General features: G+C 49.7%; 1 protein-coding gene across 1 annotated transcript in view; it reads left to right on the top strand.

Annotated features, from left to right (window-relative positions):
* Window positions 1–1380: 1380 nt before the first annotated feature.
* The window catches only part of LOC121626623 (cytochrome P450 26B1), a 33299-nt gene continuing 21359 nt past the window's right edge, over window positions 1381–13320 (top strand). Inside the window, exon 1 of the mRNA XM_041965233.1 lies at window positions 1381–2566. Coding sequence (XP_041821167.1) covers window positions 2363–2566 — 204 coding nt within the window. The 5' untranslated portion in view covers window positions 1381–2362. The remainder of the gene's footprint in view (window positions 2567–13320) is intronic.

The raw sequence follows: 13320 nt of genomic DNA, 5'->3' as shown, positions 1-13320 counted from the left end.
AGACCAGTCAGACCGGTCATCAGCGTTCAAGTCACCCGCTGGTGAGGGAACATCAGTGAACCAAAGAACTGCTCAAATTAAGAGGCTGTGAGAGCTCATGTGATAAAAATGCAAATATAGAGGCTGAAAGGTAAAGGTGAGCAGAGAGGGAGACAGCTGGGAGGGAGGGAGGAAAGAGTTAAAGAATATAAATGAGGAAGCAAAGACAGACAGAAAGAGGATGAGCGAGGCTGTCATCGTTCACTGGAAGACTCTCCTCTGACTCTCTGCTGAAGCGCCCCCGAGCAAGACCCCTGCGCTCTTCCAGTGCGCACACGAGTAAAAAAAAAGAGAATAATGTGATAATCTGTACATGAGATGACGTCATGAATCACTTTTAACTGTGAGGCCAAAACGTCCACCCGTTCGGGCAGATTTCGGCCGTTTGGCGCGTGTCATTTTGGTGCCGGATGATGTGTGTTTCGGTCCGAGGTCCGCGGGTCGCGTCCCATCATGCAGCGGGAACGCGGGCGGGGGAAAACACACAGCGGAGGATCAGAGTGTGAAAAATGCGCACCGGGCTCCGCGCGTAAAGGCGCGTCTGAGATCCGTGGCTCGTTTGGAGCGAACCCGGATCGTTTCACAGCAGCAGCTCACTTTTTAAACAAACTACAAAGAACTTTATTGTGGATTCGGACTCTAATGCCTCCTCGAGCCGGTACAGATGAGGCTGCATCAGTCCCGGCGTGTGCGCGGCGCTGTTTCAGTGCGCAGGTGATAAGTTCAAGAGTGCGCACGTCCTGCACGGAGACACAAGTCATAAACGTAACTGCAAGCCCCGTTTCTCTCTCTCTCACTGGCGCTCTGCCAGCTCCAGCACGCTCCAAGCCTCCTCTCCTCTTGCGCCGCTTGCCGCTCACTTTACACCACCCCTGCTTCTGAGAGGAGAGAGGAGAAAGAGGAGGGAGGGCAGGGGGAAAGGGAGGAGGAGGAGGAGGAGGAGGAGGAGGGAGGGGGGTCCTCCAGGAGCTGAAAGAGGTGGAGCAGAGGGGAGGGATGGAGGGAGGAAGGGGAGAGGAGGAGGAGGGAAAGGGAGGGGAGTCTCTCTCCCTCTCGAGCCGACGCTGGAGTGAGGTGGGGTGGGGTTGGAGGGGGGCGACGGGAGCCCTTGGCCGCCTATTCGCCTTCCAGTTGCCTCCGCACTATATAAACACTCATTGGTGCCTCTGGCTTGACGCACACACACACTCTTTACGCACGCATCCACGCACACACACACACACACACACACACACACGCACACTGAGGGTGACTTGTATAGTCAGCCAACAGAGAGAGAGAGAGAGAGAGAGAGGGAAAGAGAGAGAGAGAGAGAGGGGAGCGCTCTCAGAAACAGAAAGGTACACAGAGAAGAGAGTGGACGACAGAAAGTAAGAGAAGGAGAAGGAGGACGGTGGCTCCTGAGCATCTCCTGCGCACCTTTTCATTCCTGCACGCTCACGGATCTTAAAAGTCTACACTTAACTTCACCTTCCTCGTGTTCGCTCCAGAGAAGAGATTAAAACTTTTGCAAAGAGACTTTTAAACATTTTTTGAGGGGGGAGAGAGTTGAGAGGAGAGAGACGCGATTCCTGGAAGAGTTTTCGTTCATTTTTTCCCCCAAACCAAGTCTTTCCATCCCTCGAGAAGTTTTAAAAAGTAAAGCCCTTGTTGGTTCCAGGGCTCGGCTTCACTTTTTCCACGTGTCCAACGGTGTCCCAGCTTTTTGACATAAACGTGTCACCTTGAGATTCTGCGTGCCTTCAAGTTTCAGACTTCATTTCAAGTCACTGAGCCACAAACGAGACCAAAAATGAGATTTCAAACACCAGGACAGCCCCCGGTCTTCTGTGATTATTGTCCTAAATGCTTAAACCATTAAAACAAAGTGAGTTTTAATGGTTTTATTTTTTCACTTTACAAGCTGAGCTGTGACACTGAAGACACGGGGAGCCTGGCAGCACAGCTCACCTGTAGCATCTCCTGCGCTCAGACGACACTTTGATTTGCACTTTTTACGCACAGAAACGCCACTTTGTGACTGTTTTGAGACAGACATTCAATCTATCTGAGAGAGAAGCTCGCACACCACGCAGTTCATTCATTCTGAAAACACAACCGCCTGTTGTCACTTCCAGAGGGCTTTGGAGTGCGTAAAGGAGCGCTGCGCTTTTACGCAAAAAAAGGAAAAAAACTTCCAAAGCCAACTTTTAAATCATCCAAGGGATCCAGACCTACCCATTTTTGTCACGAATACAAAGTTTAAAGAAACTTCCGAGCAACTTTCATCAGCTTTTTGAAAGTCGACCAGAGCTCCAGAGAGACCGCCGGGCTCTCCATCACCATGCTGTTCGACAGCTTCGACCTCGTTTCGGCTCTGGCCACTCTGGCCGCCTGCCTGGTGTCCATGGCCCTGCTCCTCGCCGTCTCCCAGCAGCTGTGGCAGCTTAGATGGACGGCAACGCGGGATAAAAACTGCAAGCTTCCCATGCCCAAAGGATCCATGGGCTTCCCCTTCATCGGCGAGACCTGCCACTGGCTCCTGCAGGTAAGCGCGCCCTCGGGGCGGGGAGGGGGGGCTCGGTGGAGCGCGACACGGCTCCTGGGTCAGCGCGGGTCCCGGTGTCTGCGCGGGCACAGAGAGGGACTTTATCCGTGTATGATGAAATCAGTCGTGTCTATTTCTTGTTCGATTCTTTCAGATGTTTATTGCGTTTTTAAGTCTGAGTTCATTCATCACACTTTTGCACTTTTCACTGCGTGCGCTGGTTTAACGGATCCCGGTCCCTCACCGAGGAGTTATTCTGCAGCGGGACAGTCAGATTCTCTTGATGTCAACTAGCAGAAAGCCTGTTAATCACCAATAACACACATTTTCACTGAGTTTGCCACCAGCGCCACAACGCGTAAGGTTGGTGATCCAGCAGTGCAAGCATGTAGAAAAAGCGCCAATTTAAGCTTTTTCCACCAAACTCCTCGCAATTTTTCAGAACTTTTATCAGTCTGGCTCAGCGCCCCACGATGCGCAGTGCTTAACCGGCTCATACAGTCTCATCTCAGCGCGAGTTCTCTCTGTGTGTCGCTGGAAAAATGTGTCTTTAGGTCAATTTCAGATGGTTCATCTCATCCTGCGCGCCTGAGATGCACAGAGCGACTCCAGCCCGCGCGCCGCCGCCGCCAGGCAGGCAGGCAGGCAGGCAGGCAGACACACACACACACACACACACACACACACACACGGACTTTCACCTCACGTTTGATTAGTTTACAGCTCTGCTATCGATCGCTCGGCTCCGTCGGGCGATCAGATCAGGTCTTTGTCACCTCAGACGGGAGCGTGTCGGGTCAGGCGGCCGCGGCGCGACGACTTTCCCTGCGCGGAGGGTCGAGCTGCAGTCAGGCTGATAGGCTATCGGTCATGTCTGATAGGGAGGCAATTAGTGAGGGAGGGTGTCTCTGTGCAGAAGACAGCCCTAGAATAAAAAGTCGCGCCATTTCCACCAGATTTCAAAGCAAAGTCCAAAGTTTAATATGCAAAAATCAGAAGAATGCGCTGATGATTTGGGAAGTTTATGCAGAGAGAGAGAGAGCGAAGAGGAGAGGGGAGAGATGCTGAAGGTGAAGGGGTAAGGGGTTAAGGTGAGGGTAAAGTGCGCACCTCGGACTCCGGACTGCGGGCTCGTCTCGGCAGAGTGGCTCCCAGCGTGCTGCACGTTTCAGAAAGCAACACAGATTCCTCCTCTCACAAGCCGACTGACAGGCGGTGCAGGGCTGCACGAGAAGGAGAAGCCTGTGACATGCACGTGCTGGCCGTCACTGTTTCACGCGCCCAGTGAGGTATATCGATCGGTGATTGCTGGGACGCTTCGTTCCTTCAAAACTGGGGAAACTGATCGAATTAGCATATTGGTCCCACAATCCTTTGGAAGCCGGAACGTGCATGAGTTCATGTTCAGACTGAGAGGTGGAGGAATGTGGAGAAGAGCGAGAGAGACGGATGTGATCAGCTGAGAGGAGGAGGCGCGGGCTTGGAGTTTGACCCCACCGGGCTGCACGCGGGTCCCGCTACCAAGCAGCGGGCGTCAGCCTGATGGCTCCGGAGAGGACAAACAAAAAAAAAAAAAGAGAGACAGAGCGGGGGGGTGAAGGAGAAAAAGCTCCAAAAGGAAAAGCAAAAGGAGGAGGTGGGGGGGGGGAGCTGAGCAGGGGCTCGACGAGCGGAGGCACGTTGGCCGTGTGCGGGGCTTGAACTCGCGGCGCTCCTCTCCGCTCCATCTGACACCGAGCGAGACGCGTTCCCGGAATGCAACCGAGGACCGCGGCCAAGATTATGGTGGGAGGTGGGGTGGGGTGGGGGGGCACGTCAGTCAGATAGAGGAATGAAAGGCTGAGTGTGTCTATGCTTATGAGGACCAAATGTCCCCACGAGCCCAGCAAATCTGGAGGAATCCGCGAAGCCAGGAGAGGTTTGTGGCCGGGATGAGGTCTTGACCTAATCTGAAAGCCAGGAATGAAATGGTTCATAGATGTTGTTAAACAGCGTGTGTGTGACAGAAACAGCCATCTGCTCTGTGGGGAACCCAGACAGGCAGAGATGGAGGTCTGATGGGACCTTGTCGCCCAGATGCTGGTTTGTGTCTCAGCTGCCAGTCTGCTGCTGGGCGGCTCATGGAGAGGACATGTGAGACCTGCTCAGACACCAGTGGACAAGAGCTGGGAAAAGTGCAAAGAGCTGAAAGAAGTGGCAGTGAAGTGTGGTGCATGTCCTTGATGTCCCTTCACAGCAGCATCTGACAGAGATAAACATGTCAAATACAGCAACGGTACAGATCACAGCGAGGCGTTTCCCAAACACAACCTCAAGGCTCACAAACTTTGTCTTTGCCGAATTAAAGGACGATACTGGTGGTGGAAATCGCCTCAATAAGTCCTGAAAAGTGACTTTTGTCATCAAGTGAAGGACGACCAGCAGCACTGTGGCACTGATCGTTTGTTCGAGCTGCTGGAAATGAGTTCAGCTGCGAAGCAGAAGGTGTGATGAAGGTCGAACAACACATCAGACGTCATGTTTTACTGATTCGTTGTTCGCTTCTTCTTCCTTTAACCATAAAAACTCTCTTTCTGTTCAAGTTAAAACACTTTCAGTCGCTGGAACTTTACAAGCAACTGCTGCTACGTCTCAAACAACCTACGTGGTCTTTACTGAAGTCGATTTTTAAAGGTGGAGGTGTTGATGCTGTTAGCAAACAGCTTCGTATTTACACGTCCAGCAATTACACAGACTTTTTGAAGGGCAGGGGCGGAAAGGAAAAAAAGGGCACACATAGGGCACATATAGCGTGTCCTTGCCACTGAAGAGGGCACTTTAGCATGCGTTTTGGCTCCCAGGGGGCACTTTAGCATGCATTTGGTGTCCAAGAGGGCACTTTAACGCGCGTTTTGGCTCCCAGGGGGCACTTTAGAGCGCGTTTTGGCATCCAAAAGGGCACTTTAGAGCGCATCTTGGCGTCCAAGAGGGCACTTTAGCACGCGTTTTGGCTCCCAGGGGGCACTTTAGCACGCATTTTGGCGTCCAAGAGGGCACTTTAACGCGTGTTTTGGCTCCCAGGGGGCACTTTAGAGCGCAGTTTGGCGTCCAAGAGGGCACTTTAGCACGGGTTTTGGAGTCCAAGAGGGCACTTTAGCGTGCATTTTTCAAAAACTGGGCCACGGGGGGGGGCAGTCGCCCCCCCCGTGCACGCCACTGATCATCAGTACTTAGAGTCGCTTTTGTGTCCAGTTGGCCGATATTCGCTCCTTTTAAGCTCTGTTTTTGGTCTCCACCGACTGTTTAGCTGCTAAGTGCTCCGTTGCTTTCACCTGCTGGTCGCTCTGCGTCCGTCTGCTGTTTTTCCTCTGAAAAAGACTGCCGATAATTCTCAGGAGGTTCAACAAGTAACCGTTTCCAAATGTCACGTGACACACGTGTTAGAAAACTATTGATTATAGCTGCTTTAATGAAAGTTAATGATCTTTTTCCCACCTTTGAAAAGTATCTAAACACAGATGATTCCCAGGCTGCAGAGCGGCTTTTACTCCGTCTCCTCCAGATTAACAACATGAACGCTCTTTATGTTTAAACCTGAGTTTATACACATGCAGGACATTTTTAGCTCCACACACACTCGCAGCAGCTGCAGCGGCTGCAGCAGCGGCACATTTTCTGACGGATCCATTTTAAAGTGATCTGCAGTTAGAAATACTTTTCTGGTCACTCTGCCAAAGAGCTGTCTGCTCTCATTAGGAGCTGGAGCTTTGTGAAGGGGCGGTGCCAGGCAGGAGCGCTACAACAGCGCCGACACACACACACACACATTCAAGCACTACCTACATGGTGCATAGTCATGCACGTATCAATACAGACACACGTTGGTTATGCGCACACACACACACACACACACACACACACACACACACACACACACACACACACACACACACACACACACACCAACATGCTTTCCGTACAGGTGCATGTGATTTATGGACACAAACATGAACAACTGATCTGAAAGTTTCACAAACTACAGAAATATTCTACATTTGTGTTCCTGAGATGAAACAGTAATGAGTAAGTTTTACTCATAAATCATGTTGTGTTCAGTTCTGGTTCCGGTTTTTGTCTTAAAATCTGCTCCAGTTAACACGTTTTACAACATAAAGGCAGAAATTAACAGTTTTACACAAAATACACACTGAAGATTTGTCGGATTTAAAAGTGAAACTCAAATAGACGACGCTGAAAGTTCTTCACCAGGAGGTGGATGAAGAGGTTCATCAAACACACAGTTCATTTAAATAACGTCACATGATTTCTATCTGAACGCTGAACTTTTCACAGTAAAGCAGCTACCGCCTGCCGCCACTTGGGGTCACCAAAGTGCAAAGTTCCCAGATGTGGTTTTGAATTAATTGATGGTTTAGATGTGAATTTAAAAACAATATTGTGGATTTTTTGTATTGGTACAGGTTCATAATACAGCACCCTAAGATTTATGGGTAATGAAGTTCTTTAAACTCACAGAAAACTTACTCACATGGCCGTCGGGGGTCGCTGCAGCGCGAGTTTCCTCGTTCGACAGAACTGATATCGACACTCAGATGTCCACAGATGCTGCTCGCAGTCAACGAGGGGAAACCTGCTGTTCTGGATGCAGGTCCTGATACCTCACACACACACACACATACATAAATACACACATGTGGTGCAGACAGGCTGGACTGAATCTGGGTCAGACCAGAGGAAATGAACACATGGCACAGAGACTCAGACTGTACTCTGTGTGTGTGTGTGTGTGTGTGTGTGTGAGAGAGAGAGTGTGTGTAAGTGTGTGTTGTGTGATTGAAGTTTATGAATGAGCCTGTGCCAGACACACACACACACACACACACACACACATTTCTATGCAAAGGTGCAAAGTGTTATCACTGATTGTTTCCTCCTTTCATAAGCAGTCAGATTTGGCCTTCAGCAGTTTGGACATTAGCTGCAGCTCACATGCATCACACACACACATGCATATATCCTGTCTGCGCACACCCACACACATACACATACACACACACACACACACACACACACACACACACACACACACTCTCTAATGCGCTGTCCATCTCTGCCAGCCTGTCTTCTCGTCTCTGTTGTGCAGTGATGAAGTGTAAATGACGGCGGGCAGAGTAATAACAGTCCTGCAGACCAAACACTCTCTCATCTGACACAGCGATGACAGCTCTCTCTCCCTCCCTCTCTCCCCTCTTCTTCCTCGTCGTCTTCTTCACCTGTCCCGCTGTCTGCGGCTCTTTCTGGCCGCGCGTTCACGAACCAAACTCCTCAAACTTCAACAGGCAGAAACGGCAACGGTTCATTTTAACGGTGAAGTCGGCCTTTAATCTCTCTCTGTCCGCTCGTGGTGCCTTCGAGTGCGGTCGTTTTTATCAGGACAGCTCATTTGAGCAACCATCTGATGTGGTTTCGGTAACTTTGCAAGCGGAAAGTTTAAGAGAACTTCAACATCTTCTTTCTTGGTCACCGTATTTAAAACTCGTTCATGACTGCTGAAGCGGTAAAAGTCATGAGGCGCATTTGAAGGCAGCTTTTCTTCCTGTTGCACTGATGGAACACACAGAGACAATGCACATGGCTTGTAATGTGATAGACATGCAAAGGTTTTGATGCTTGCTAATCCTTCTGCACTGCAAACATGCATACTGGCATGATTTTGCATTCACTCCACTTTCAGCATTTGCAAAAATTAACGTTATTAAGCCAAGATCATCGATCGCAAACTAAAAAAACGCAGTTCACCAGAATTGTTAACCAGATCAAACTACAGGATCAATGCTGTTTAAGCATTTCAAAAAGATCACATGTTGGGTTTAACGGTCGCAGCTTTGAACGATCTTGACGGGAAACATTTGAATCCGTTATGGCGACCTGCACTGACAAACACGCCCTCTCCGTGGCTGAACGCGTCCTCACGCCGCGCCGGCGGCCTGAGTCTTTCTGCTTTACAGCACATGTGGGATCGTTGTGTTTGGGCGGGTTGTGCCTTTAACCGGTGCAGACAGAGCGGGGATTGTGAGGCCTGGTGGCTTCATCGACGCTCAGGTTCCATTACTGCGGTCCAGCACGCCGTGCGCTGCATAGCTGCGGTTACACAGGCCTGATGCGCACACACACACACACACACACACAGTCAATGGAAATACTATGAGTACATGAGCACATATAGAGTCTGTAGATGTAACATGCACTCAGCTGGACTAACACACACACACTCACACGTGCACAGATGTGTGTGAGCTCAGTCAGATCACATTACGACACTAAATGATTAACTCGTTTTCTTTCTTTCGTTCGTTCTTTCGTTCGTTCTACATGAGAGGCAGAGAACTGGCAAGTGTGTGTGTGTGTGTGTGTGTGTGTGTGTGTGTGTGTGTGGTGTAACAGTGTTAACATTCAAGGCAGGACCCCTGAACCTCCGAGGACTCTTCTTCTCACACCCCTCTAACCTTTTCTCTGAGCTTCTTCTTCGTCTTTTCTGCACTTCGCTCTTATTTTAGTGTTTAACTTGCTGTTTGATAATCGAGCGCTCTGGATTTTTCTGTTGTTCGTGTCTCTTCAAAGTGCGTTGCTTTTCGCGTCACCGTTTTTATAATTCCTCACCATCCCTCTAAAGCTGCCGCTTCACCTCCCTCCGTGTTCTCATCTTCCTCCGCTCAGAAACCACACCGACGAACGCTTTTGCCGCTTTGACCGTAGCTTTATCGATAAAGATCCAGCGACAACGAGACGCCAAAAATCCTAACTTGTTTTGGTAACAGCATGTCTCTCCATCCTGCTTCTTCTTCTCCCCTCTCCATCCATCCATCCATCCCTGCCTTCCTCCTCCTCCTCCTCCTCTTGTTCAGATTAGCAGGAGGTGCTGGCAGTGCTCTCCTTGCCCCTTCTTTCACCCCGAGAACACGCTGCTCCCTCCTCTGGCACTGTTGTCCCGCCGGACTATAGAGCACAATGTTAAGCTCCCTTTCTCAGCGAGTGTGTGTGTGTGTGTGAGAAACGGGGGTCACGTTTTTTTTTTTTTTTTTTTTTTAACCAGGTATGAACTTTATTTATGTGTTTGAACTCTCAAAGGAGGAGCTCATCCTTTCTGTTCGACTGTCAATGAACCCCATGAAAAGAGCGGCAGTGTTTGAGCTTCTCGGCGTCGTCCGTGGCCCAGTCTCAAACCTGTTTGCTCAAACGCGTACGTTCGTTTCAAAATAAGGCGCCGTCATCTCCTGAAACTGCTGGAAGCGGCAAACGTTACTCAGAAAAGGAAATAAACGGCGCGTTTGTTTTTCGGGACTACTTTCTGCTGCGGATGAATCCACATTCGGTGCTCTAGCGGGTATTTACAGCAGCAGGACGGAGTGTGTGTGTGTGTGTGTGTGTGTGTTCATGACGTGTTTTTAGTAGTTTTTGGACAGCGATGCAGCTCTGTGGCACAGAGGAAGAAGAGAAATCAGGCTTTGATACGTACAAGACTCGCTAGCAGGAAACAATCAGCGCTTTTGGTCCTTTTGTCGGATTTGTTGACGTTAATAAAAACCCAGAGCGGTGCCAGATCTCTACGTGTGTGTGTGTGTGTGTGTGTGTGTGTGTGTGTGTCAGGGTATTAGCTGGGGTCCCGGGGTGAGTGCTTAGAGAGTTTTGAACAACCATAATCTCCCTCCCTATAATGTCCCCGGGTCAGGGGCCAGCCCTCTCTCTCCCTCTCTCTCTGCTGCTCTCTCTCTCCGTCTCCATTCTCCTCGTTTCTTGGCTGAACCGCCCGAAGCCCCTCTTCGTTAATCCGTCCTTTCTGAAGCGAGCACCCCTCCCATCTCTCCGCCTCCTCTGCCACGCTCTGCGCTCGCTTTCTCTCGCTCCGCTTTTGGCGCTCGCCTCCTTCGCGCTCTCTCCCCCTCTCCATTCTTTATCTCTCTTCCTCCCTTCTCTCTTCTTCTTCGTATTCCTTCCCTCCTGTCGCCTTCCCTCTCTGTCCCTCTGATGCGCCGGCGTGACCGCAAAGGGACGGGGGTTCATTGTCGAGTCGAGGACCTATCGCACCATTCAAACACACACACATGAACTCACACACTGGTTCCTTGGTATCTCTGGCACCGGCTGAATGATTGACGGCTGAAAAGAAGGAAGGAATTCCCTCACAGCCTTTGACCTCGTTTCCTCTCTCGTCCTCCTCCGCCGCTGCCGCTTTCTCGCTTTTCATTTTTAACCTTTATTTCAGCCGCACAAGATTCGCTTTTTGACAAACTGTGGCGCCGTCATTGTGTTTCTGCGCTGCACCCCCCCCCCCAAAATCGCCTGTCAGTCAAGCACTGCGGGCAAAATTTTTGGTTCCTTTGAGTTTTCTGTTACAGAACATGAGGTCTGTGGTGAACCAGTTCTTCTTCTGCTCTTTTTTTTTCTCGCTCTCATTCACTGTTTTGAATGAATGAAACTTTTATTCCACGTCTGGGAATTCGCTTCGCACAAAGAGCATCAAAAAAACCCCCAAACATCCGCATCAGCAAAAACATCCCAAAAAGTGACACACACATTTCACCCGCCGCTCATGGCAGCATTCGCTTCACCTGCTGCTCACACCGAGCTGACGGGGATCGGCTGGTGCGTCGCTTCGCCGACGCTCACGTGTTAAACTCTGCATTTGAACAAGCGGCGTCGGCTGCACCTTCGGCGCCTGCAGCGAGAGGAAACGACCAGCCGGTCCTCTGCAGCCCTCCCCCCTGGAAATTGTCTAGTTTGGTGTGTGTAAAAAAATTAATTAACAAGTTTTTTTTAACAAACTGAAGCTCGATTTGCAAACAGACGACCAGAGCGGAATTTACAAATGACAGTTTTACCATTTCCTACTTGCATTTACTGCAAATTATTTGAGTGTAAGATTTAGAGGATGTTTTCAAAGAGGTTGCACCGCAGCACTGACGCACAGACAAACTGTTTGAATGCAGAAACGTCATGCAACACAGAGTTTTCACACACATGCATCCATCACATCCACGGGCCAGCGCGTCCCTCCTCAGCGAAGGACTTTCATCTGGAGGACGACCGCACATGTGACAGTTTACAGGCTGCGAGCTTCAGCCTCGAAAAATGTTTTCAGTCTGCGCTTGCGTGGCTTCAGAACGCTCCCGCCTTCGCATCGTCACCTTCTCTGACTTCTATCTCTTTCTGCTCTCGGAGGCGCCGTCATTCATCTCCTGCTACCGTTTTCCCGTCAGCCTCGTTTCCAGAGAGACCCTAATGTTTCTGTTTTATAACTGCTCCACGTGGACACCCACTCTCGCTGCTGTGTGTGTGTGTGTGTGTGTGTGTGTGTGTGTGTGTGTGCTGCTCGGGCCGCGGCGTTGATCTGAGTAAACATAATTAGCTGTGTTTTTTTGTCTTGCCCTAATAAAAGAGTCATTTGTTGGACATTTCCACTGCGCTACAAAGAGGACATTTATAAGCCTGGGCCCAGGTTCGCCCCCAGGCCAACCCCAACAGAACAGACGGGGGTATTTTTAGCACGGTCCGCGTGCTAGCTAGCCCCGCTCGGACCGTGTGTGTGTGTGTGTGTGTGTGTGTGTGTGAGGAGTGTGTGTTTGTAGAGAGAGAGAGCGAACAAGAGAGACAGGGGGATTTTACGAGAGTTTATGTGATCGCGGTGGCGTTTGTCAGAAATTTCGAGTGTGTGTGAGCGTGCAATGAAAGGTTTTGAGTGTGTGTTTGGATGGCTTGTGTGGAAAATCCTCACTGAACCCCACCCCCACCCCCGCCCCTCGCCTCCGTCCTTTATTGAGGTTCTTGTAAAATATCTGATAAATCTCTGTTCAAAAAGTATAAAAGGGACTCTGTAGAAGCTGACATCGCCGCTTACAGGAACGGGCCTGTCTAGACTGCACGCACACACACACACACACACACACACACACACACACACACACACTCCTGAATAACCTCTAACCCTGACGCAGCCTGCATCTCAGCCTGATTCTGACCTTGATTCAACCTCAGCTCTGAGCCTGGATCTCTGTGGACGGGAAATTTTGGGGCGAGACCGACGGACAGCGGTTCAATGAACAGACCATTTCACGAGCTCCGATTTTATACTTTGTGCTCAGGCTCTTGCGTAAAACACGACGAACCAGAATATGAAGGAAGCTGCGAGCTGTGTTGTGTAGTTTAAAATAAGAGTCTGTGGTGAAATCAGAGGCATCGCAGAGCTTTGATATCCCTGATTTCTTTCTCTGCAGTGAACTCACCATAAAAACACACCTGATCTTTAAACTTCAAAGTTTATGGCGGCTGCAGCAGCTGAAGCTTTTACATGGAGCAGGTTGTGCTTTCAAATTTTTATCATATTGGGTTTTATCACAAAAGCACAACTTTGAAACTTGCTTGAGGTCAACAGAGCTGTGAAAAATCTTAATTCTTAATTAAAAATCAGCAGTCACATAATGACCCCATGTCAATTTAAACGAATCTACAGGACTGATTCAAAATATAATTAAATATATTTAAAGTTTATGTCACAAATCTATAAAAATCTCTTTTTTAGTTTTGCTTTTTGGACCATGTTTCTGTCGACTGTCGCTGTTTCTGCCATTAGCTCAACCCACAGTAGAAATTAGCAGGTCGTTATAGCGGAACCCAAATGAAAGCCAGCGTTCTGATTGGCTGTCGCGAAAAGCACGGTTCGATGAGGCGCGTAATTTGCAGTTAATTGCGGCGGTGAC

The sequence above is a fragment of the Chelmon rostratus genome, chromosome 23 (assembly GCF_017976325.1).
Source record: "Chelmon rostratus isolate fCheRos1 chromosome 23, fCheRos1.pri, whole genome shotgun sequence".
Lineage (NCBI taxonomy): Eukaryota > Metazoa > Chordata > Actinopteri > Chaetodontiformes > Chaetodontidae > Chelmon > Chelmon rostratus.
This window is presented reverse-complemented; position numbering and strand designations above follow the sequence as displayed.